The sequence below is a fragment of the Penicillium maclennaniae genome, assembly GCF_028827695.1.
Source record: "Penicillium maclennaniae strain IBT 15551 chromosome Unknown utg000001l:1.0-3280838.0:1.0-3283122.0, whole genome shotgun sequence".
NCBI classification, from domain to species: domain Eukaryota; kingdom Fungi; phylum Ascomycota; class Eurotiomycetes; order Eurotiales; family Aspergillaceae; genus Penicillium; species Penicillium maclennaniae.
In genome coordinates, this window is record NW_026623213.1 from 510,357 (window position 1) to 535,082 (window position 24,726).

The 24,726-nt window shown below is 50.4% G+C and overlaps 11 protein-coding genes across 11 annotated transcripts; 5 read left to right on the plus strand and 6 right to left on the minus strand.

Moving 5' to 3' along the window:
* Positions 1-143: 143 nt before the first annotated feature.
* Positions 144-870, plus strand: N7477_000182 (NAD(P)-binding oxidoreductase; the record flags this gene model as incomplete). The annotated part of the gene is made up of 2 exons (XM_056961845.1): positions 144-181; positions 237-870. The coding sequence occupies 2 exons, from the start codon at positions 144-146 to the stop codon at positions 868-870; spliced, it is 672 nt and encodes a 223-aa protein (XP_056826848.1).
* Positions 871-1,353: 483 nt separating this feature from the next.
* On the minus strand, positions 1,354-4,147 carry N7477_000183 (acetolactate synthase catalytic subunit; the record flags this gene model as incomplete). Its single annotated transcript, XM_056961846.1, has 10 exons — positions 1,354-1,424; positions 1,480-1,730; positions 1,784-2,979; positions 3,044-3,219; positions 3,282-3,358; positions 3,406-3,504; positions 3,557-3,705; positions 3,825-3,908; positions 3,981-4,008; positions 4,056-4,147. 10 exons carry the CDS (start codon positions 4,145-4,147, stop codon positions 1,354-1,356), a joined length of 2,223 nt encoding a protein of 740 aa, XP_056826849.1.
* Positions 4,148-4,804: 657 nt separating this feature from the next.
* On the plus strand, positions 4,805-6,486 carry N7477_000184 (uncharacterized protein; the record flags this gene model as incomplete). The annotated part of the gene is made up of 3 exons (XM_056961847.1): positions 4,805-5,457; positions 5,516-6,397; positions 6,450-6,486. The coding sequence occupies 3 exons, from the start codon at positions 4,805-4,807 to the stop codon at positions 6,484-6,486; spliced, it is 1,572 nt and encodes a 523-aa protein (XP_056826850.1).
* Positions 6,487-6,877: 391 nt separating this feature from the next.
* Positions 6,878-8,148, minus strand: N7477_000185 (uncharacterized protein; the record flags this gene model as incomplete). Its single annotated transcript, XM_056961848.1, has 2 exons — positions 6,878-7,364; positions 7,388-8,148. 2 exons carry the CDS (start codon positions 8,146-8,148, stop codon positions 6,878-6,880), a joined length of 1,248 nt encoding a protein of 415 aa, XP_056826851.1.
* Positions 8,149-8,398: 250 nt separating this feature from the next.
* N7477_000186 (Mcm10/DnaG-type zinc finger protein) lies at positions 8,399-10,869 on the plus strand (the record flags this gene model as incomplete). Its single annotated transcript, XM_056961849.1, has 2 exons — positions 8,399-8,408; positions 8,510-10,869. 2 exons carry the CDS (start codon positions 8,399-8,401, stop codon positions 10,867-10,869), a joined length of 2,370 nt encoding a protein of 789 aa, XP_056826852.1.
* Positions 10,870-11,745: 876 nt separating this feature from the next.
* On the minus strand, positions 11,746-13,186 carry N7477_000187 (uncharacterized protein; the record flags this gene model as incomplete). Its single annotated transcript, XM_056961850.1, has 3 exons — positions 11,746-12,292; positions 12,352-12,402; positions 12,456-13,186. The coding sequence occupies 3 exons, from the start codon at positions 13,184-13,186 to the stop codon at positions 11,746-11,748; spliced, it is 1,329 nt and encodes a 442-aa protein (XP_056826853.1).
* A 580-nt stretch (positions 13,187-13,766) lies between these two features.
* N7477_000188 (uncharacterized protein) lies at positions 13,767-15,465 on the plus strand (the record flags this gene model as incomplete). Its single annotated transcript, XM_056961851.1, has 6 exons — positions 13,767-14,063; positions 14,115-14,486; positions 14,774-15,075; positions 15,143-15,185; positions 15,236-15,338; positions 15,395-15,465. The coding sequence occupies 6 exons, from the start codon at positions 13,767-13,769 to the stop codon at positions 15,463-15,465; spliced, it is 1,188 nt and encodes a 395-aa protein (XP_056826854.1).
* A 3,746-nt stretch (positions 15,466-19,211) lies between these two features.
* On the plus strand, positions 19,212-20,705 carry N7477_000189 (cytochrome and DOMON domain-containing protein; the record flags this gene model as incomplete). Its single annotated transcript, XM_056961852.1, has 4 exons — positions 19,212-19,254; positions 19,321-19,560; positions 19,625-19,897; positions 19,975-20,705. The coding sequence occupies 4 exons, from the start codon at positions 19,212-19,214 to the stop codon at positions 20,703-20,705; spliced, it is 1,287 nt and encodes a 428-aa protein (XP_056826855.1).
* A 305-nt stretch (positions 20,706-21,010) lies between these two features.
* Positions 21,011-21,428, minus strand: N7477_000190 (uncharacterized protein; the record flags this gene model as incomplete). Its single annotated transcript, XM_056961853.1, has 2 exons — positions 21,011-21,208; positions 21,309-21,428. 2 exons carry the CDS (start codon positions 21,426-21,428, stop codon positions 21,011-21,013), a joined length of 318 nt encoding a protein of 105 aa, XP_056826856.1.
* An 11-nt stretch (positions 21,429-21,439) lies between these two features.
* Positions 21,440-22,908, minus strand: N7477_000191 (ferredoxin reductase family protein; the record flags this gene model as incomplete). The annotated part of the gene is made up of 4 exons (XM_056961854.1): positions 21,440-21,728; positions 21,812-22,078; positions 22,101-22,613; positions 22,790-22,908. 4 exons carry the CDS (start codon positions 22,906-22,908, stop codon positions 21,440-21,442), a joined length of 1,188 nt encoding a protein of 395 aa, XP_056826857.1.
* A 920-nt stretch (positions 22,909-23,828) lies between these two features.
* On the minus strand, positions 23,829-24,176 carry N7477_000192 (Ccc1 family; the record flags this gene model as incomplete). The annotated part of the gene is made up of 2 exons (XM_056961855.1): positions 23,829-24,109; positions 24,155-24,176. The coding sequence occupies 2 exons, from the start codon at positions 24,174-24,176 to the stop codon at positions 23,829-23,831; spliced, it is 303 nt and encodes a 100-aa protein (XP_056826858.1).
* Between the last annotated feature and the right edge of the window lie 550 nt (positions 24,177-24,726).

A 24,726-nucleotide genomic window follows, 5' to 3' on the forward strand; every position in this document is an offset into this window, starting at 1 on the left:
CGAAATCCACGGATGAATCTATCAAGCTGCGACAACACATTTTGACGAAAGAATAAGCACCAAGATCTCATTCACGAAGTAGAAAATCTTCAACTTCAATAAATTTGAAATCTTACTATCACTGAATCGGTAGCTTTATGGCCATGGAGTCTGAGACAATATTCCTGCTAGGGGGCAACAGGTATAGATGTTGAGCATCCCGGTCACAGTATGACTTATCCAGCTAACACGATAAGAATAGGTGGGCCAGGTCTTGCCTTCATCGAAGAAGCCCTCAGTTTTCCTAAGCCACCCCATCTAGTGCTTTATGTCCGCACTTCCTCGAACAGTTCACCCGTTATTACCAAAAATATAAATGTATCCCTCGTCAAAGGAGAACTCACAGACCTTGACGCGCTCACATCCGCCATGAAAGACCATTTCGTCACAACAGTCGTTTCTTTCCTCGGCGCATACGTGTCTTTCTCCGCTATGCTCATCCGCCGCATTGACACGCCAATTGCAGGACTCGTTCCAACTCTTATTCGCGCGATTGAAGTCAACAGAGTCAAACGTTTACTTGCTCTGTCGACGTCCTCGTACTGGATTGAAGATCGAGACGTCGCAACGTGGACGATGTCAATGTATAAGGCTCTGCCGAAGCTCTTTGCTCAGCGTGTCAGCGAAAGCAGCGCGGATCTAGACTGGACTATCTTTCGCATTCCGCATCTGACGGACGGTTCTGCGGATCTTCCTGTTTGGGCTGATTATATAGGACCGAGTCACAAAGGTGGGTTGAAGTTATCTCGGCGAAGTCAGGCGTGTTGGGCGATGAGAGAGATCCAAGCTCGGGAATGGGTTCGAAGATCGCCGTTTTTGGCAAACTCTTGAAGCTGTCGCGATGGTTCGAGTGGTGTGTTGGATTCAAGAGTGAAGTAACGACACAAGGTAAATTGGCGATAAAACAAATTCCATGTTTCAATAACTATCTGCTCCAGTAGAGGGCAACTGAAACAATACATCCTCAATCTCAACATATGACTCGAACACATGAACATTATATACACACGGGGTGAAAGGCGACATGGAGAAAATAAAACCGAAATGAGATCAACAACCACAATGCATGCGAATTGAGATACCTGACCAGCCAACCCAGCAAAGGGGGGATCAGGGGAACCCGTACCGGTACTCGGGTGCCAAAATTTTGCACTTTTGTCATAAGGTCCGCGGGAAGGCAATGTTTTTTTAATGGAGTTTCCGTGGTCAACTGATGCTTCCCAATCGCTTTTGGTGGACCTGCCAAGAAAACGCCATGGATATCAACGGTAAAAATAAATGACGGTTATGATAGACTTGAGCTCTTTAGGGAGTTTAGTCGCGGTGGTTGACGGCAAAGTCGACATTCCTCTTCCGCATCAGATCCTTGCGCTCCTTCTCCTTGGCTGTGAATGAGTTAGTTGATGGATCCATAATGAGTATCGGAATGAATGCGCTTACCTTCGTCATAGACCAAGAACTCGTGGAGACCTCGGCCAGAGGGAACCATGGGCAGGACAGGGACCTTGCGGTCAGTGATGACCTCGAGGAGAGCGGGGCCCTCTTGCTCAATGAGCCACTTCAGCTTGGCCTCAACCTCAGAGGCGCGGGAGACACGCTCCGCGGCAACGCGCATGGCGCGGGCCAGGGGAACGAAATCGGGGTTCTGCTGGTGGGTGTGGGAATAACGGTCCTCGTAGAACAGGTTTTGCCTAAATAGGATACTTAGCTTGAGTATTTGAAGATGGAAGATTGAGATGCATACCATTGTGTGACCATGCCCTGCTCTTCGTTGTTAAGCAGAAGAACCTTGACACCAATGCCGAACTGGGCAGCAGTGGAAAGCTCAGTCAGAGTCATGTTGAAGGAAGCATCACCGTCAATGTCAATAACCAGGCAGTCGGGGCGAGCCACCTTGGCACCGATGGCGGAAGGCAGACCGTAACCCATGGTACCGAGACCACCAGAGGTAATCATGGTACGGGGGTGGCGCCAACGGAAGTGTTGGGCAGCCCACATCTGGTGCTGACCGACACCAGTTGTGATGATGGTCTTGTCCTTCATGTGTGCAGTGAGGTCACTGAGCTTCTCAATGACAGCCTGGGGCTTGATAGGACCGTCCTCGGCCTGACGCTCATATAGGGAGAGCGGGAAGCGGGTTTTCCAGTCATTGATCTGCTCGAACCACTCCTTACGCTCGGTCACGGCGTTGACATGAGGCAGGAGAAGGCGGAGGTTGTCAGCGCAGTCGCCCTCAACGGCCTCGGTGGCCTGGACGACCTTGTTGATGTTTTTGGGCATGATCTCGAAGTGAACAATACCACCACGACCTTCGGCAGCGGCGGCCTTGGCCTGAGGAGCAAACTTGGGAATGCTCAAGGTGACACGGTCATCGAAACGAGCACCGACGGCGATGATAAGATCGGCCTCCTGCATGGCCATGTTGGCGTAGGCAGAGCCGTGCATACCAAGCATGTGGAGCGCCTTAGGGTCCAGCTCGTCGAAGCCACCAAGACCCTGGAGGGTGGTGGTGACGGGAATCTGACACTTGTCGGCAAACTCCTTCAGGATCTCAGGACCATCGGGACGGGCAAGCAGACCCTGACCGACGTAGAGAACGGGCTTCTCGGCCATATTCACCAGACGGGCAACACGGCCAATAGTTTGCTGGAGGGTCTTCTTGCTCATATCGCGAGCGGCCATGGTGGCAGCGCTGGGGAGAGAGGGAATGGTGCTGTGCATGGGGATGGGGTTGCGGAGAATGCCGGCGGTAACATCCTTGGGCAGGTCGACGAGAACGGGACCGGGGCGGCCGCTGGTAGCGATTTCAAAGGCCTCTTGAATTCGGCGAGGCAGCTCACCAACGGACTTGACCATCACATTCCACTTGGTACAGGCACGGGAGATACCAATGACATCGGCCTCCTGGAAGGAATCGGTACCGATAGCGCTGGTGGGGACCTGACCACAGAAGACAACCATGGGGGGTACCGTCGGAAAGAGCATCCTGCAATGGGGTGATAACATTGGTAGCGCCAGGACCGGAAGTGACCAGAACAACACCGGGCAGACCAGAAGCACGAGCGTAGCCCTGAGCCATGTGACCGGCACCTTGTTCATGCTTGGGGAGAGTGAAGTTGAAGTGCTTTGAGTTGTAGATGGCATCGAAGACGGGAAGAATGGCACCACCAGGGTAACCGACTATCAAACCAAGATGTAAGCTGACGGCGGGACGGTAAATGGCCGAACAATTTGGCACTTACAGACTTGCTTCACACCGAGACGCAACATCATCTCGTGGAAGATTTCACCACCGCTCATGCCCACCATTCTTTCCTTTCTGTCAGCATGTTCCATTTTGCCAAGAACGCACAGGATTTGACCTACGAGTCATCGAGCTCGGGGAGCTGGCGATTTTGCAGAGGAGAGACCTCATTGCGGTGAGGCTCCTGGTTGAACGCCGGGCTAGGGACGGGTCTGGTATCACTGATGATCCAACGTCAGCAAGGCATTGGCCCTGGCTACATGACGAACTCACGAAGAAGCAGCAGCAGTACTCTGGGTACGCTTCTGAGGAGAAGAGCGGTGGGCGAAGCAGCCGAAGCCACGAAGGAAGTCGAGAAAGGTCGACGAGCAGAGGTGAGCTGCCTCTGGATGTGCAGAGCGCGCAGAGCGCTTTTGGACGGTCTGAGAGGCATCATCATGACAGCCCAGAAAAATAAGGATAAAGGTCAATGAAGGAGAAAAGCTGCCTCTGGACCGTGAATCTTCTGGGGAGAGGAAAATCGCCTTAAACCCAAACCAACCGACCGCTCTGAGTCAAGAATTCGGGCCTTGCAATTGGTTCTTGCCCCCTCCGCACCTCCGACCTCGGCGCGGTTCGGCGTCACCTGACCGTCAGCCAATCTGGATCATGTGATCCCTTGCATCCTGGGGAGTATATATAGTTATGAAGAAGGTACCGGAACAGCCGCAGGCGCAGGGAGCAGTCTAGGTCCGAGCACCTGAGTCTCATCTTAAAGATATTACATCCTTACCGACGTCGCTGGATTCCACGTGTAGCTGTATCGTATGTGTCTGGGGTCTTCCCCAACTTGATTGATCTCACCTTGCCGATCGTGGCGGACATGTCTCCTTATTTGACCGAGTCCTCCAGTACAGTGTAGGCAGTGTCTACGGAGGATCCCGACCTTGCACGGAAAGCCGGGGTGGGTCCATGACAACTCGGCCCGGTTATTGTCGTTGCTAGGACCCGGCAAGGGTGACGGCGATTATGCCCTAAGTGCAATCCCCGAGGAGCGCTCTATTTATTTTCGGGTTTCCCGATCCTACCTGAGATATTATGACATCGACGTTTCCGGCATGTCTTGGCCCTGCAACCTGGACTCTACCAAAAACCCTAGACAAACAGCGCGGAAGAATTATTCCCAGTAGACTTGGAATCGAATCTGGCCCAGGAAGCTTTGTGACCTTGCTACGTCAATTGCAAAGCACTGGCCAATTAATCCAGGGACTGTAGGGAGGTCCATGCCACCCCCGCAAAACTACGCTGCAAAAGGACACCGGGGATGAAACCGAGTGCGGTACGGAGAACCCCACCATTTATTTACCCGGGGTTGAATCTGGAGGGTGTCATTGTCTATTTCAATTACTCAATTGCTTCTGAATTCTATATTGTCTCTTCTCTCTTCTCCTTCTCTCTTCTTTCCTTTCTTGTCTCTCTTCCCTCCCCTTACCTGTCACAAACCCTCGCCCCTTTCGCGATCACTCAGACCAGTACCCCGCCATGCCGTCACTCGAGCTTGTCCCGCAAACAGAGTCCATCGCCGAGGTCTACGCCACTGATGATGCCTCCGTAAACTCCGTGGCCCCAGAACACCAAAAGCGCTGGTCTACTCTTATTCAGCAGTTCAACAAGCAGTACAATCACCGCCCCGACTTCGTGGCGCGCAGTCCTGGCCGTGTGAACATTATCGGCGAACACATCGACTACTCCCTCTACGATGTCTTGCCCACCGCCGTGAGCGTCGACGTGATCATGGCCGTCAAGGTCATGCCCGCCGGTACCTCCGACTCAACAGTGAAGATTGCCAACGTTGCGCCAGAGAAGTTCCCTACGCGCGAGTTCAATGTGCCCCACGACTCGGATATCGAGATCGATCCAAAGAAGCATGAATGGATCAACTACTTCAAGGCTGGTCTGCTTGGTGCTGCGAAGTTCTTGCGTAAGGAGAAGGCCGATGACTCGTTCGTCCCTGTGAGTATGGAGATCCTTGTGGACGGCAATGTGCCCCCGGGTGGTGGTATCTCTAGCAGTGCGGCCTTTGTTTGCGCCAGTGCTCTGGCTGTCATGAAGGCCAACGATCATAACGTAACGAAGCAGGATCTTCTGGACCTGGCCGTGGTCTCGGAGCGCGCCGTTGGTGTGTACTCGGGAGGGTAAGTTGGTATTGATTGGTCCGATATAATAGAGTACTGACCAGATCACTATCTACAGTATGGACCAGGCCGCCTCCATTTTCTCGAAGCGTGGCTTCCTTCTGTACACACAATTCTTCCCACAGTTCCACGCCCAGCACGTTCCCATCCCCAAGGCCACCAACGAGATCACCTTCCTCATGGCCCAGAGCTTCGTCACCTCCAACAAGGCTGAGACCGCGCCCAAGCACTACAACCTACGTGTGGCGGAGTGCACACTCGCGGCCTCGATTTTGGCCAAGAGCTTCGATCTGACTCTCCCCAAGGACAACAGCTCCTTAGGATACAGCCTGCGCAACTTCCAGAACCAGCTGATGACCAAGGAAGAGCGCTTGCACGACCCTCTTGAGTACCAGATCGACTCTGTCATCCAAGCAGTTCAGGACATCCTGACCAAGGAAGAGGGCTACACACGCGAAGAGATGGCTCAGATGCTGGGCATCACCGCCCCCGAGCTCGAGTCCAAGTTCCTTTCTTCATTCCCCGTGCAAGCGGAGCGCTTCCTGCTGCGCCAGCGTGCTTTGCATTGCTTCAAGGAGGCCCGCCGCGTGCTGGACTTCAAGGCGTGTTTGGTTAATGCTTCTCAGCTTGATGAGAAGCGCATCCAGTACCTGGGCCAGCTGCTCAACGAGTCGCAAGAGTCATGCCGCACACAATATGAGTGCAGCGCGCCAGAGGTGGACGAAATTTGTGCTATCGCTCGCCGTGCTGGTACCTGGGGTAGTCGCTTGACTGGTGCTGGATGGGGTGGATGCACTGTCCACATGCTGCCTCAAAGTAAAGTTGAAGCTGTGACGAATGCTCTGAAGAATGAGTACTACCTCAAGAAATTCCCTGATATCAGCGCCGAGAAGTTGGAGCAGGCTATGGTCATTAGCAAGCCGTCAAATGGCTCTTTTGTGTATGTTTCAGAACCTCGTGGATCAGATGAATGTGCTGCTAACAAATTTTAGTGTTGCGGGAGCTGCTATTGACCAGATTCCTCTGTGAAGTCATTGAGATCATTTTGAAATGTTCATTGGCGTTGAATCGTGAATTACATATGCTCTAGAAGATTTGAAGTTCAATATTCCCCAATGACATTGTTCAGACCCAACTGTTATAAGCTGATTGGCGCTCGACGTATCTCATCAGGCGTCCTGATTGTAGAGCATCACCCTTCAATTTGCGCCCTATTCGGCTTGGGACGCAAGTGGTAACCCATATAGACGCGCGGGGAGTCGGACAGGAGCGGGTCGGCGTGCCGTAGATGAGGTCACACGAAGCTGTATTAGCAATAGCTGTGATAGTCTATAAGACTGGCAGAGCCTTGGATGTGGAGACACGGCTGCCCATCGTGTCATGCTGAAAGATCAAATCAAATCGTTCGCCAGCGAACCATTCAAGTCTTCTTCTTCGCAGCTGCCTTTCCGAAGAAATCACTCATCTTCTTCATACCAGTTGTATTGACCTTCTTCAGGTTCCGTACTGCCTGAGACTCCGCCGCCTTCTTCACCTTTTCCTCCTCCTCCTTCTTGCGCTTCTTGTCAGCGCGAGCCTCCATTTCTTCATCATCCAAACCGCGCTTGCGGCTGAAATCCGACAAGTTTCGCGAGGCGAATGCCTCGGTTCGAAGTTCAACAAGTTGCTTTAGGCGATCGTGCAATGGCTTGAGATCCAATGGAGTTTCAGGCGAAGCAAGTATCTCATCAATTCTGGAACACAACGACTGTGGCAGGTATGATTCTTTCATGAAGGACAAAGCCGTCACAATTCGCTGCAAATGACTGACAATGTCCGTGCAACTTATATCCTTGCCAAGAGCCGGTGTGGATTCTCCCGCAGGTGTTGATACCGAGGGAGTAGCAGTGGTAGCCACCGTGGACGGGCTGTCCTGTCTCTCTCTTCGGACTTGACGCTTGCTTCCTCGTCTTTCGAAAACTGCCCGGCCAATGAGTCCTCTCGCTTGACAGCCATCAGCGGAGCAGCTAATGTCTGGCGAACGAATCGTTCCTCCAAACTTGCTGGTAGCCCCAGCGTAGCCATACGCTCGGCCTTGGTAATCAATTCCTTGAGAAGTTTCATTTCGCTAAAACGGAACATTTTCTCGTCGCCTGCCTCCATAGTCTCACAGATCGCTTCTGCGCGAGCGAGGAGTGTGCCTCGGAATGTTTCATCATAGAGGATATGGCGGAAATGAGGAGGGAGGTCATCGTTTGAATCGATAATATCGTCCAATGGCTGGAATAGAGACTGGCCCGATTTCATAGAGATTGAAAAAAGGTGTGTCAGGAAGAACAGGGCGTCGATTGGTGTCGCGACCAGCAATTCGGCCTTCTTTGCAATTGACGCGGTTACTAGAGGCACGTTCTTCTTACGCCCATCTTCGGATGCGATAATTGCTTGTTGCAATTTTGGCGTGAATAGAACGCTTCTAGCGGCTGTTGGAGGCGAGGCGACGACCGTGAATTCGTAGATACCGCGTTCGGGGCAGAAGAAGTAGCGCGAGAGCTCGCCGGACTGCGGATTGGGAAGGGAGAGCAGACGCGCATTGGCGCTGGTGGGTGACGGAAGAATGAATGTTTTGCTGGGATTTGCTGCGACCACCAAGGTCTTCCTATCTTCGGACTGTGGCTCCGCCTTAGGAGCTGTTGCTCGAGTAGTGCGAGGCATGATGAGTTGAATGAGAAGGGTGGAAAACGCGGGTCCGAAAGAAGGCGCGAAGCGCGCTGGAACGCGCCGATCGGACTGCGAATCATGTGCGAATGTGTGATTCCTCACATCTCCTTGCATTACTCATTTCCGGCTTATTTTGGCTAACTGGCCTCGTGTTTCGGAGCTGACCTGCGTTCTGCCTTTTCATCTCAGCACTTTTGATCTGTTTGGCTTTTGCGCGCCGACAGTGCGGCTGAAGGAGCGGGGAATGAAGCTCCGTGGGTGACCTCTGCATTGAATCTCCCAATCTCAACAGACAAAGAGTGAGTTTCTCCATAACGTGAGCTGGCAATTATTGCTTACGGTGTTCTCTTTTAAGTGGCCGACAGTGCATGGCCGCCCAAATCGCCTCGGGATGCGCTGCTGAGCTCGCCGGGGGGCCGACAAAAGTTCCAGGACGTTCAGCGTCGGCGAGAACTCCTTTCTTCACCCTTGAAACGCTCGAATACAACACCGAACTTCCGGTCAAAGGCGAGCCAGGTCCTGGACGAGGGGGAGGATGACGACGAGGCCGAGGATGAAGAGACGCTGGAATTGCAGCTGGCAGAGATCCAGGCTCGCCTGAAATTGAAGCAGCTGCAGAAGAAACGAGCCAGATCTGGCACAACGAGCTCAAATGCAGAAGACGGAGAAGATGAGTCTTCTCGTCTGACCTCCGGTATTGCTTCTTTATCACGACCCCGAAGCCATTCCTTGGTCCCAGGAAGCCCACAGCGCACCACCCAGCGGAGGACACAGGTCGGCGAGGTTCAAGTTCCGGTGTCCCCTACAAAACGAGAAGCAGCGTCAGAACCTTGGTCTCCACAAAGATATCGCCTGGGTATCGATAAGGGCTGGAAAGCAAATGATGTATCTCTCAAGCGACCACCGATCTCAAGGCCAGACGCTAGGCCAGCCAGCCAGCTGGGCACCAGGAGTGGTGCTATGTCACGATCCAACGATGTCTTTTCATCATCGAGACCGCAGACATCACCTTCAAGCGGAGGATTGCACAGGATCAAAAGCTTCAGTGAGAGAATGGCCGAAGGCCGAGCCGCTGAGAAGGCACGATTGGAGAAAGCAGAGAGAGTTCAAGCAAAGAGAAGCGCTGCCTTTCAGTTGGATCAAGCTGAGGTAGATGCTTTCAAGGCCGCAGCTTCCAACAGACTACCCTCACCACCCTCGTCCTTCCGGGAACCTGAAGCACCGACTTACAGTCGAGAAGACATCATGCGAGCTCTGAACAAGCCCCGACCTGGCGGCTTGACACGCAGCGAAACAGCTCCAAATATCAGACAGCCAAATGGCAAGGATGACACACCGTCCGAAGAATTAGGAGATTCATCTAAGTTTGAATCACACTCTAGACAGCATCTGTCGAGTCGCGTTTTACCTCATTCTTTTTTGAGCCGCACACTTGCAGACAAAAAGGTCCTCACAATTCCGGATCTCCTCAAGACCATTAAGGCGCCTGATTTTGAGCTACCCGACGAAATAGACGGAGACTTCGTAGTCTTTGGAATCGTTGCATCCAAGTCCGACCCCAAACAAAAACAAAACACGCGAAACGCTTCCACAAAAACCACTGATCCTTATGATGACGGGCGAAATAACACTGACCGCTACATGGTAATCACGTTGACTGATCTCAAATGGACCATTGACCTCTTCCTCTTTGACACCGCTTTCCCACGTTACTACAAAGTCTCGACGGGAACACTCATTGCAATCTTGAACCCTACAATCATGCCCCCTCCAAAACACAAGCTTGACACCAACCGTTTTAGCCTGGCACTTTCATCATCGGACGACAAGGTTCTCGAGATTGGACACTCTCGAGACATCGGCTACTGTAAAGCCACGAGGAAAGACGGGAAGACCTGCCAAACATGGGTGGATGGTCGAAAGACCGAGTTCTGTGATTTCCACGTGGACATCCAGATTCGACGCACCCAAGGCCAACGAATGGGTGTAAACAGTGATACAGGCATGTTTGGACCTGGAGGCAAATCTGGGCCGCGCACCGGCCAGTGGCAGGAAGGCAAACCTCGCAGCGCTCAACGTGATTCCAATAATCCCAAGCAAGGCTTGAAGCCGGAGGGTGCTCAGTATGACTGGGGCTCCCAGTCAACGTACTACGTTGCGCCCGCGCGGAAGGGTTATGGAAATCGAACCTCCTATCATCCCAATGCATCAGGGGACTCAGCTGCGAACTTGCTTGATGCAGTTAGCGATGACCCATTCATTGCGGCTGGCATGATGGGCCGTGGCATGGAAAACAAGGAAGAGCGACTGCGCAGACGTCTCGCAACCCAGGCACGCGAGCGTGAGATCACACAAAAGCTCGTTTCTGGGCGCACTGGCGTCGGTGCAGATTATCTCCGCACGCGTACTGCCAACGAGAACCCCCTCGATGGCAGCAAGAGCACGCCTTCAGGAACACCCAGTACCCCGAAGACCCTTCCCCATAGCAGCAGTATGAATCTAGCTAGCTTTGGCAAAGCAAGAAACGTCCGCCTGAGCCCCCAAAAGCGTGCCAACGCCAACCCACATGGTAGCGGTGTCAAAAAGACTCGCTTCCTCACTGCGAATGGAATTCGAGAAGCAGGTCGGGAAAGTCTAGGTGACCCGGCTCAAGCTGGTAGTACTAGACGGCAGGTTTTGTTGGATGACGATGATGATGAATTGGATATCATCTAGCGTTCGGTTGGAGACACTGTTTTTTGAAGCCATAGGCTCGGCTTGCTATAACGCTGTTACGAATCAAAAGAAGCATGTCTTGCAACAGGATTATTTCTCTCAATGCATTCAGGTAGATTCCAGGGGTGAGAGTAGAGTAATCCATGGGTCTACGGTCTATCGTTGAACGAATGCCGGTGTAGAGCATCCAGTCAATCATGTTAGGTTGGTCGAAGACAATTTCTGAGACCTTCAGGTTTTATTTACCTAGCAGGAAGTCTCAATCTACAACTACAATCTCTGATTCAAGTTGTTGAGAAGTGAATGATCGTATCAAAGAGAATCTTCATTTTCGTCACCACACAGCCGTAGACTCCATCGCACAGTCTATTCATCTTAGATCCATCAATCCAAGGTATAACTAAAGAGGACGGTCCCGCAGAACAAAAACAAAAGGCAAAGAAGCCGCATTAAAAGACAAGACAAAGAACTCAACTCCGAGTCCCATAGAAAAAAAAGGAATGATAAGCTACCAGGTATCCATGGCTTTTCGCAAGCCCCAAACCCACGCGCCGCATTGAAATTTCCCAGCGCTTGAATGACACAGCAGTTGTGAAGGGAAAAATAGGAGAAATTAAATCAAGAAGAAACAAACCAAGCTGCAGCAAGAATGTGCAAAGGCAGCATATGTGTCCACATATGTGTCCATGCTGTTGAAATGGCCGTCACACAAACAACCTGCGCAGCCGTGCAAAGTCCAGAGATCGCGATACGACCGGGTAGTGCACCGATGGAAAGGAATGTCGAAGTGATGAATTGAAAGAAGAGCGCTCACGCAATGCACCATGATATCAGAAGGAAGGCCGAAGAAACAACTCCAGAGAGGCAATATTGCACCTAGGAAGAACGGGTGCTTCGGGTTTTTCTAGTCGCAGAGAGACCAGGAGGACTAGCAGCCCGGTCACTTGCCTTGTCGGCAACCTGAGGAGGTGGTACCGTCTCAGGCTTCTGTTTCTTGCGTAGCCACTGGTCGAAGGGGCTGATGCGCTTGCGTTTGGTCTGAGGGGCAATGTTGGCGGTAGGAGTTTCTTCGACCTGAGGGCCCCGAGCAGACGAGCGAGTAATGCGAGTGGCCCCGGGAGCTTGAGGTAAGTCGAGGGACGTCGGGGTAGCAACAGGGGATGCCAAATCATCATGAGCCTGTCCCTCATCATCGGTAGGAGCATCATCATCCCCCTTGTCCACAATGTCACAGAGTGGGGGACTACCCTTCCTTTGCGCAAAGAGTTGGCGAGGTTGGATAGAGTCGCGACTCAGAGTTTGAATATTGTTCAGCATCTCGTCGTCCCCTTCCAGCAGGTCAGGACGAGCAGCGAACAGGCCCAAGTCATCTTCAGATTCCTCATCATCGGCATCGAAAGTTTGAATGACTCTCTTGCCACGGCTGCGGAAGTAAAAAATTAGAATTCGTGAAAGAGGCGCAGGGTAATTTGGGGAACACACAATATCATCGTCATTTGGTCATCGGGTGTGCGGCGGGCATCACGTCGGCGTCTACTCACGAGTTAGTTGAAATCACCTAGAAAGCTTCAGAGTCACAAACTCACCGAACAGCTGAGCTTGGAGGTCCAAGCCCACTGAGATCATCATGTTCAGCTCCATCTCTTGGTGGAGCACTAGACCCAGCATCATTAGGTGCCTGCAGGCGAGCAGCAAACGGTGTTGCAACCTGTGAGGCCTTTGGGATACGGTCACGGGAGTCTGTGTAAATTTGGATCTCCCTTTTGCCAGACGCAGGGGCCTCAAAGCCCCCTAGGGAGAATGGAGCAGGCTTCTTGGGAGACATGGTGTGGGCGGGGAAAAGAGTACGGGAAGCTGATGAGAAGTTGTCGACCTTCTTCTTTGAAGGTGTTTTAGCAGGTGTGGGCAGAGCCTGGCTCCCGGCTGTGCGTGAATGAGGGGCAGCAGAGGAGGGAACATTGTGCGAGGCAGACATGTCAAAAGGATCGTAGGCAGATTGTGCGTTAAAGCGGCGACCTTCCTTTGAAATGGCAGCATTCGGTTTTGAGCGCCCGCTAGCACCAGGCGTTGATAATGTCTCTTCATCAACCTGGATTTTTCGACACTTCTTTGGCGAACCACTTGATCGTGCCTTGCTCGGAGAACTTGGACAAATCGGCGGAGGTGTCGTCTCAGTGCCTCGAACAGCGCGTTGCTTGGCCAGACGTGTTGAATACCGAGTGGGATATGGCGAGTACTGGTCATATCCTGCTCCATGAAGAGGAGCGGCTGGGACCCTCAGGGCTGAGGGCGAAGGCGGCGGCGGAGTGCTCGCCATATTGAAATTCGAACTGGACGATATATGAAACAACGAGTTTTATCAATCTACGCGTCGCAAACAACGATTGCACGGGTATTTGAGGTGTCGAGGTCGTCTAGCCAACGGTTGACCAATTCTTGTGTTGATCTTGAGACGGATTCAATCAAGGGCGAGGCGATTTCCGGGCCTACTTCGGGCAAATAAGGCTCCTCACAAGGACGGCGATTGAAAGCGAAACAGGGTCAACTTGACAAACAATCAACGAAGATATCGAGGTGCAAGAGCAATAGGTATGAGACTGTTGGGAGCGTTGCAAAAGAAAGGGCGAGATCCCATTAAAGGGCGCATGTTTGGCGCCCAGCCACCCAATTCTCTGACCGCCTTCTCACCGCCCGATTATCACTCGCCCCGCGGTTCCCACGTTGGTCTGCCGTGGGTCTTTTGTTGACTTTCTTCCTGTTCCGATTTCCTTGAGGCTGGGGTGTTGCTATGGTCCCGCCGACCGTGACATTACAGAACTGGATTTTTTACATCCCGAAACAAACATTGCTTACATCCAAAGCGCGTCTCAAATCGCATCACACTAAAATTTGCCGTCATGGCCGCACGAAGTGCCGCCGAGGAGATGGAGAGGCTCCAGCTCTCCGACGAGGATACCGAAGATCTATGGGACTTTCCGTCCAAAAGGCGGGTGAAGACAGGCTTCAATCAGAGATCGTCCGACCAGGTTCCCCCGGCAGAGTCGCAAGCGCCCCACGGTGGCGGGGATACACTTTTTGATCGAGAAGAAGCGCGCGAAGCAGCTCTCCAGAATGAATTGCAATCTGTGCGGAACATCAACGAGGTCCTTGAAGGCCTTTTGAGTAGTATTGACCGCGCCAAGGGAAATATGGCGGTAGGTTACTATCGATTCGGCAACAATTGAAACCCTCTAATTTCAATGCAGACCGTCTCCAACACAGTTGCATCCGCATCAACTCTCCTCAACACCTGGACCCGTATTCTATCCCAAACCGAACACAATCAGCGATTGATCCTCAATCCCAACTGGCAAGGTGCTACTCAAGATGTTGCCGATAATGAGAACGAGGCTATTCAAAGACAACAAGCGGCTGAACGGCGTGAACAAGCTCTCCAACAACAGCGAGAAGCAGCGGCCCGCAAAGCCGAGGAAGATGAGAGACGACGGGCCTTGAACACTAGAGGTGGTAGAGGCACTGGTCGAGGCACAGTCCGAAGCACCGGTCTCGGAAGAACGCCGAGTGTAAGCACCAGCCGCACCGGAGCTCGTGGATCATCAACGACGACCCGGCGACCAGTGAGTGGCATTGGGCGTGGAACTGGAACTGGAATTGGAACTGCAAATACAAGTGGCATTGCCCGTGGACGAGGACGGGCATAGCTGATAACACTTCTTGTACAATACTTATTATTCTGGAGATAAACGCGCTCAATGAAAATGATACCCCATTCCAGTGTGTTTTGTGCCTGAGAAAAATGGCAGCCAACGTGAATGCGCGGCGATAAGGACTGGATAAGGAGAGCTTCCCCAAATGAACTCCCCTTGGTTTCTCCCCACTAACAATGAACTTCGCTCCCTATCAGGACGAATCGCCCGAGATCGAGCGGGCACTGTCCCCTCCGAACGCGGATACCCGTATTAAGTCCCCCGGTCTACGCTCGCCGCGAGCCTCTGCCGACCTCCCGTCTCCGAGCCACTTCGCCGGTCATGGTCACAGCAACACGGGCTTTGGAAGAGATGTGGAAGGTGGTCATGTGAGTTTGGGCGCCTTTGAGACCAGCTTGCCTATTCGGATGGATGTTGAGGCTATGTTGGCCTATCTGCTGCTTCCTCCGGCTGGAGGTGTGCTTTTGCTGTTGATGGAGCACAAGAGCGACTACGTCCGGTACGTACTTGGGCCACAGGGAGATATTGAAGGGAAACATTGACCGAAAGGCTGAACTGGATGATAGATTCCACGCGTGGCAGTCGAGTTTGCTATTTTCCGTCCTTTTTGTGAGTATCTCATCGATCTAACGATTAAGTATAGTCTAATACCCGTCCAGGTCATCCATCTCATGTTCGCCTGGAGCAGTTTCCTCTCTTGGACTCTTCTTATCATTGACATCGGTCTCATCGGATTTCTCGGCTTGCATGCTTATCATGACGGTGAGTGGTACAATCCTGATGGCAATATCGTGAAGCACGCTAACGTTGCTTTCTAGTGGATACCCTTGATCATTTCGAAATCCCCTTCTTTGGGCGCCTTGCGAATTCTTTCGTGGATAATGAATGAGTAAACTCATTTGTCATGGTCACAGTCCATAGTCTTTGTGTCTGCCTGAAATTGCTTCTTGGAGGGTATTGGTTTTGTCTCTGCATATACCCCTGTCTGTCAATGTGTTTTCGATCTACAGCTTCCAAAGTCACCTTCTTTCAAAATGAAATGAACTTGTGCATATTGTTTATTCCACTGGATTCGTGTGCATATGACTCGAGAACATCCTCGATAGATTGACCTGGTCAGGGTCACAGGATATCGGTTAGTGAACATACTGTGCCTTTGCGTGCGGGGATACAAACTACCGCTTACCTAAAGAGCACTATGCAACCACCTAGAGCTGACAAGTCATAGCCACCTCGCATCTCCCAATTCTGATGACGGTAAAATTCATAAAGTAGAATATAAGAAGTGGATAGTATTCCGTGCAAATATCAATCAACATGCTGTTTGCAAATGTGCTCCAAAACTAATCGGCGGTCGCAACTGCGAGATTGAGCACTCAGCCATCAATCACCCTTTCTTTAGATTAACAGAAAAAAAAAATCCACGTGCTATTGGGGCATCGCTTCCGCAGACCCGGCAGATCTTGCTCTGTAGGTCGGGACTAGGTGACTCTCTAGCTTCCTTCGTGCTTAGCCTGCGAAACGAAGGTTACCATGAACAATGAAGCTCACATTGCTACCAATAGGGGGCTCATCACCGCCGTGAAAATACTATAATGTCCAACTGCATTAGAAAGGTCGATCAACGCGCTATTCCTATCTCTAGCTGTATCATTCTGCAATACTGTAAGTCAACAGTATGAGCTTCGTCACTTAAAGGTCCGATGGAAATAGTGGGGGAGACTGACATCAAATTCCCCTCGCATTACTCTGAGCGGACCTTTTGAGGTAGATCCTGCCACTCCGATTCATTTGCATTCGGCTGCACAAGTTTGAGTCTCGAAAAGAGGAAGTATTGCCCGAATTCCCCCCAAGCCAAAGGAAATATCAAGTGCACACAACTGTCTCACTTGGTCAATCATGGTTTGCTTTCCAGGTATACGATAGCCAAAAATCTCGTTTGGCTTGTGCCTATACATCACTTCAAATCCGGTGATGAAAAGGTTCTCATCTTCATCAAGAACAGAGACGAGGAGCATGAGAGGGTCTTTCATGGCAATTGTCTGATGCAGGCCAAAATGGTGCCTAAGATTATGCAGATTGCTTGCGAGTAAATGTGTCGAGAGCTTTGCGCAAGAAGTTCCATCGAGTCGAAACCCCCCGCAGACCTCTTGCCAATGCAAATCCTCAGAGAGGATACTTTGAAAGGATGACACGATTCGACAAATAGCTCCACCTATTCTTTCGAAGGAGTTTGGACCTCGCCTTTTCCAGGGTCCCGGCGTCTTGGTCATGGCATGTTTCATACCGCACATGTCTTTGATCCATTGGTTTCTCATACAACGAATTTTCCTCGCTCTGAGGTGATGAGAGAGGAACGATCATGAGTGAGACGGTACAGTCGTCTCCAATCGGTCGGCCGGTCCTCATAATATTGAGAGTCTTCGGTAAGATAACTCAGGAAGCCACGATCTCCTGTCACGAAAAATCTCGTCCTCATCTGGTCAGAGAAAACGACCGCCGTTGCTCGCGATGCGAACCTTGTTATAATATATGCGGGCGTAGGAAGGTAAGATGCGACTTCCACGCGAAGCTCAAGTGGGAGTCCCCAGAAGGTATCATACGAGATTGTTCGTGGAGAAAGAACTTTGCTAGCTTTGTAATGACCCCGAATATACCCTGCTTTTTGTGGGAATTTGAGTGGTCTTGATCGTCGAATTGTTCTTGGCGGATTGCAAGGATCGAACTTTTCCATCTCACGATCTGCTTGAGCGTTTGTATTGTGACAGAATAATCAGTCCTGAATTCTTGAGTATAGATGCTAATATAGCTGACCTCCCATGATCAATATAGGTGACCTTCTTAATACGTCAAGTAGCGTAGAAGGATTGATTTCGCTGTGCTCAAAATGTTTGAGTAGGTCATTCCAGCAACTGTTATGGAGCAATCTTGATGAGCCAAATGCCTTGTGCATTGCTCCACATATGTATATGCCAGATTCCAAAGGAACACTTCCGTAATGTTCAATGTAAAAGTACAAGTCAATCTTGACTGTGTGCACACCTTATACTCGAGCCTCGTCCACCATTCCATTGGTACCCGTGTGGACTGCCATGTCATTTATGTATGTCAGTAGTTCTCTCGAGAAATCAAAAGCCTCTAAACGCTACCAAGCCAGATACAGACTTACCTGAACGAAATTTTCTTTTCCAATACGTACCTTTGAGAAATCGGCCTCCGCAAGACGCACAGAGAAAATGTGGGTGATATTCGACGTTCGTATGGTTCATGGCCGATATTGGAATCTTCGTCAAGAGTTTAATTGTACATTATAAAGAGAAAGAAACAGGTTAATAGTAAATTGTAAAGAATTCGAGGCGAGTGTCCTGGTAATGATTAGATCATCCCTGCCTGCTGCAGTGGGTAAATTGCTGGCTGCATGTGGTGGCGGTGTAATGTATAAGACTTTCTACACGCAGCATCGTATCCGTTAAACTACCTTATTTATATCAGCCAGAGGTAATATGAGATCAGCCCGGGTGACAGCTGGCAATCTCTTTGCATTCTAGGCTCCTGGACACAATTGCAATGATACTTGGGGACGGATGTTTCGAGTGCTTCTGATCGTAGTAGGCCTCAAGGCACTGAGGCCTGAAAAAGCTAGTCTTGTCGAAGTTATAGATATTCGATAGTAGGATATACTTTACTAATAGCTTAAGACGATTATACTGGGCTCATAGGATGCTAATATCCTTACCTTCTCCGCTAGCTTTTATTTTACCTAATAAAGGCTATTAGGTAGGCGCTTAGTAAAGTTATATACCTACGTCTTATTAACGAGTGCTCCCCTATCTCTCTCGATTATCGTATTCGCACTTACTTTAACTATACGCGCACTAGGTAGGTAGAACGTAGAGGCTACTAAGGATCTTAATCTAGCTAATTAGTACTACTTTCTTACGAGGGATCAAGACGCTTAGTGGTAATAGTACGCTAAGAACGAGACAGCCGACCGTAGAGACGCGCCCGCAGCCGGGTTATTGGAACGTCGAATTCGCGCGCTAGCGAGGTAATTTTGGCGTCTTTTCGATATCTGGCGGCTTCACAGGCGGCCTAGATACGTTACACAATGGCTATATACGAAGAATACATAGTGGGTGTGGAACAATAGTTGTGAACAGCTTCAATATGTGTGTTAGGATCCAAATGTGCGTTAGGCCGCGGCGGACCAACACCCGAAGCGGTGTGGGTATGCCACTGGACTAATATATGTACACTCTATTTTAAGTTAGGCATATGATAGACTTAGTCATCCGTGATTACACGGATACGCATGACAACAAACAATACATAAAGCCTTTACCACACTGGTGGGGGCAGTGCTAGGCAGCCGCTTTCCGCATGTTTTTGGTACCACAAGGTTCCCAGGTCCTTGTATTTACAAACTTTCAAAGGGTCCAGAGCCAATTTAGGGGGCTCCATGGCCCCCGAGCCACCAATCACATTCAAATTAATTGTCAGCCATACAGCCAGCTTTTAGTGGAGAATTGCGTACACAGTAGGCCAAGTAGCAAGTGACTGAAATAAAAACTAGAGTTGATGTTCTAGCACAATTTTAATGCGTTGAAAAATCGAGCGCGATCCTCAACGGTCAACATGCTACTGTCCACCGGAAGTGGAGTCGTACAATTCCTTCTAGGTCAGTCGAGTCTCGGTACTTAGCCGTCTCGGCACTTATACAATCCCTGCTTAACCAGATCTCAAGGTTTTTCTCCACTCTTCGCCATTGCATCTGCCGCATCCAACTCCAATGCCGCGAGCATTTTTAACTATTCTCTGAAACAAAACTCGAACTTCACTTTTGCATTGAATATCCCCGATGGCTCCTCCGATCTATACTTCCACCTGTCTGGCCCGACCGACTACTCGTGGGTTGCTGTTGGAACAGGAAGTAGGATGAAAGACTCGCTCATGATCGTGGTCTACTCCAGCGCTGATGGAAAGAGTCAGCTCTGCCCTCCTACTATACAGCTAGTGAAAGGATACCGTGAACTAACGTTGCCTTGCAGACGTCACTGTCAGCCCTCGATACTCTTCTGGTGAACAGGAACCGGTATATTCGCCTTCACTTGTGGTCGATATTCTGGATGGAACTGGTATCTTTAATAATTCCATGATCGTGAACGCCCGATGTTCGAACTGCACAAGTTGGGCGACCGGATCGCTGGATCTACAGTCCACGTCCCAGTCTTGGATTTTTGGACTAGGTCCGACAGGCGGCGAGGCTGCCATGCTACGCAGTAACTCCAAGACAGCTAGCATAGAGCGACACTCAAAATATGGTTCGTGTGGTCCAGGTTGTTTGAAAAATAACACTTACCAAAGGTTCCCATCGTACTGACACACATTGTTTTCTCAGGCGTCTTCACTATGGACATGGTCCACGCCAAAGGGGGTCCAGGTGGACTACCAACCTCTTATACGACCTCGGTTGGCTCAGCATCCAGCGAGCCGGTAACCAACGACAGCAACTGGCCTAGCATCATTCACGCTCTGTGTCTTTGTGTAGCACTCATTCTCTTAAACCCTGCCGGGGTCATTCTTCTCCGAGTCATTCCTAAAAGTGTCCGCTGGCACTGGATCAATCAAACCTTTTCTTCGGCCATCGCTATTGTCGGCATTATCGTCGGGTTTTACCTCAGCACGATGTTCACCAAGTCGCAATCATACGGCTCCGCGCACCAGATCTTGGGAATTTTGATACTACTCGCTATTCTCGCTCAATGGGGAATGGGAGGCTGGCATCATCTTGTCTACAGAAGAACCCAGTCGCCAACCAGATTTGGTGTTGTCCACCGTTATTTTGGATATGTTATCTTCTTCTTTGCTGTCGTCAACGGCGGCATCGGACTTACCTGGTCCTATGCGTCAAAGTCTGTTGTAATTGGGTACTCCGTTGTTGCGGCTATAATCAGCATCGGACTTATCGCTGTCTTTTCTTGGGCCCGATGGAATGCTAGACGCGACCAGAAAAGCCCTTTCAGTGACTCCTTCCAGCTCAGGGGATATCAGCGGGGCGACGACTCCGACAGTTATCTGGGTCAGGATACGGAAAGGGTTTTGGCTTCTGATTCCAGAGATTATCGGTGAGCGAGAGAGTCCCTTAAGATGCTCGTTCATGAATTGCGACCTGAATGGATTATAATCTGTGACAAATTGGATCATGGAGATACGACGAGCAGTCTAGTCATGATATGGTATTTTTTTGAATTGAAGTACAGAGGAGATGTGAGAGTCTCGTCACATGTCTGTACAGAAACAGCCTGTTAGAAATTTGGCGGGAATTATTCCAAAATGCGTGCATTGTTATGTCCATACCTGTTCTGACCTAATTTTTAATCGCTAATCGCCCACCGGGCGGCCGAAGACCCGTGCTGCGCGTGAAGCTTCACTGATCACGAGAAGCTCTCGACGTGCAGATAAAGACCGCGATGGCCATCTCTATTCAATGCGACAACCTTGCTACGAGCCTCGATCGAAAGAGTAAGAGGCCCACATACACCAATAGCGCTCTCTCCTTGGGCGCCTAACAGGGCATGCTGGAAGAGGTTATCCCAATCAGGCCGACCCAGCGCAATGCTGAGACCGGGAAACTATGATTCTTTGTCTGCCAGGATGTTTTCTCCGTCTCATTGGCTTGTAACTGAGGGCCCAGTGCCGGACTACTGGTCAGGGTCGCTCGGTATCATCGACCTTTGTCACGAAGACCTGGATAACGAAGACAATGCCTGCCTTCTCGATATCACGAGCGACCATCTGCAGTTCTTCCGTAATCCACGTAATCCAATTAATCCATGTAGAATTGCGAATCATCCATGCCAGAGTCACCAGAGTGGAAAGGGTTTGCCATCGCCCTCGGCCGCAGATGCGGCACGGTGTGCAATGTCGAGCAAGATCGACATAACAAAGGTTATGCCCGTAGCACCAGCAATGAGGATGATGGTATCAAAGTAGGCATATTCTGCGTGAGACGCACCATACGGACCATTGACCAAAGCGATATAGTTCGTGAGCCGATTGTGATGTTGGTTCCCTTGCTCTGGCGCATCTGAGCTTGGCTTGGATGGGCTCGCCCGCCCAGCGTCGTAGATACGCTTATGAAACGCTTGTAGGCTCGAAGAAGCAAGACCAGATCGCCGTTATGAGAGCTAAGAATGGACAGGACAGTGGCTGGGTGTGACTGTACCAGTCCGCACCGGGGAATGCCGATCATAACGTGCGATCCAGGAGCCCAGGTCTTCACGTGGCGGCAAGAAACGTGCACCTTGGTGACACCACCTTCAAGAGGCTCGACAGTGACTTTACTGGAGCCTGCATTGTTGAAGACAAAGCGGATGAAATACACCAGGCGCTCGACCAGGTAGAGCGCGACGGCAACGAAGATGTAGACACGCGCGTACTGTGCACTTCCAGGTATGTGCTTTGCAATGGCAATGATGAGCCCAAAAATAAGTAATAATATGCTGGATGACGAAGAATTCGTACGACAGGTGACGAAGTGGAGCAACAGTCGAGATGTTCATCCAGATAAGAATCACATAAGTGGCCACCTCAGAACAAAAAGCCTCGTCCGTGGCCCATTCCAATGATTGCAAACCAGGGAAGCGGCTCCATCCTGAGGCCAGGAACGCGAAGTGAATAGTTGCAAGGAGGAGAAGACCACGAGCAATCCAGCGATGCAGAACGTTTAGTCTCTCATAGGATACACCGATGATCAAGCCGATCAGATGGTAATTGCCGACTAGCAAAACGATCAAGGGGAGCTGGGCCACAGCGAGCCAACCAGCTCGAATACCCACAAAAGTATACCATCTTGGTCCCCGGACGTCGTCATCCACGAACTCGAGGAGAAGGATAAAGAGAATGTACGCCAAGATCAGATAGATGGTTCCCAACGGAGGGATCTTGAACCAAAAGGCGCTCCCGATAGGAGTGATTTGAGGAAAGACCAAACGCCTTGATATCAATGTGATGAATCTCGTGGCCTTGACGAATGGGCTGGGGGGTTTGACTTGGTTTGAGAACTGTGTTCTCCGGCCCCTGCGAGCGCCAGTCAGCATATTCGCTCGAAAAATAAAGACAGAGTGGTTTGAATGACTTACCTGAGACCCAAGTCCACTCTCCAGTAGAGATTCTAGATGCCTGTCACGCCGATGGGCGTCACAATACCATACTAGAAGTATCTGGCTCTGGCATTATCGTCCAGCTGAAAAACACTGTCATCAAGCAGATCGGACAAGAAGTTTGATGCTTCCGTCACATTGTGGAAATCCACACCCTCTGAAGACAGCATGATGGGATCAGAGTGAAAATATCAAAGAGGAACGCAAAGTTGAGGAACCTATACGATACCTTCCAATAGCTCTCACAATTCAGAGGGGCGAAGGACGCTTTCCTCTACTAGTACATATTCCCAGCCGTCGTTCCTGGCCTATCTAATGCCAGGTCGTTCTAATGTCGCTCGGTGAGATTTGTACAAAGGGTCCACCCAATTTAGCAGAGATGACCCGTATCTGTTCGAGAACTTTGGCTTGTTGCCTTCCCAGACCCATCCACCGTGGTAGGTATAAAAAAGTCCCATTGGCGCCACTCTAGGAGATTCGACACTCCAGGTCCTTGTTTCTCTTGAAAAAAGCTTGCCTACAGATTAGTTAAGGTTCGACAAATGGAAGGACGGTGGTAAGGATCGACAGAGGCATCCTCAACAGGAAGGTCGTAGTAAGGGGCCACATTCTTCCTAAAGAGCGTACCGAAGTTTCCAATTCTTTTTTTACCCGCATATACCGACACGGGGAAATTTTGCCCGGCAAGCCGCGAAAGCGTGCGTACGTACGAGCGTTCCAAGCCACTGAATTCCATAGAAACTTGACAATCATGAGACTTTCTTCATTTCGAACAGTACAAGCACAATAGATATGAAGATGAACCTCAATCGGGCGTCAGGTTCATACTAAACGTAGTATACTCAGTTTCGTAAAATCTCCGCACCAACAGCAAAATTATAAACATTGATCCAGCTACTCGACAGAAATAAGATCCTGGGATTGACAGACACCCAAACAAGAAGGGCCTAAGGATCATATTTGTGATTCTCGCCAATGAGGCATAAGTCTCCAACTGCAGACGAGCCACGTTTCCTCGAGTATGCTTTAAGCAGGTTCTTCAGCTCTTCTACCACCGTCGGGCTTGAGTTGCGTGCCCAAGCAGCTGCAACTAAGTGTGTAGATTGCTGTGGTCAATGCCATACACTATCCCGTAACTCGTGCCCGCGGCAATGGCTCCAACTAGTAATGTCTGCGCCGCACCGTAGAATCCTGCACGCTTGGTTTTGATGACAACGTAGTTTTTGACGAAGCCGAAGGATATAAGATTGACGACTATGATGCCGATCGAGACGAATAACGCATGGAGGACTTTGTGCATGACGAAGTATGGGATCATGGGAAGCAAGCCACCTACAAGGAGGGCAATTGATGTTGTTAGAGAGGGAGAGCCTATGGAAATGACCAGGGGCAGGTGATGTTGGTAAGGAGACATACCAATGAAGTAAGACAATCCCATTGTGGCTGCTGAAATCCATGCTCGAGAAATATTGGGCTTCTCTAGTCTCAGCTCAAAGTCCATCATAAACTGTGCGTCTGCGTGAGTTTTTCTCCTTGCAAAGGAAACCAAAAATCATCGAGCACATACCCGAATCCACTGATCAATATTTTGAGCCAAGCAATTGACAACTGCTTGGCTCGCCTCTCTGGATATACCATATTCGGCGAGAATCTCGTGTACCTCCTCCTTTTCCGCGTCAGGCTTCGTGAAGAAATCAATTTGATCCACTCTATAATCGTTATTTGTTGTCTGGTTGGGATGGGAAAATGACCGAGATTTCTGGGGAATAGCAGTTCCTGGGGCCGTGCGGTGAGCTTTGAATATCGGACGATCTATTTCCAGGAGCTTCTGAGATCCTGGGAAGGCGAAGTGGATTCCCAGATCTGCTCTGGGATTGAGGAACAGAACTGCTTGGTATTGTTGGAAGGTGGAGTCTATGATTAGATATAAATTAAATATGAGCCTTGTAGCAATCAGACCAACGTCGCATTCCAGCCCTAATGTCAGT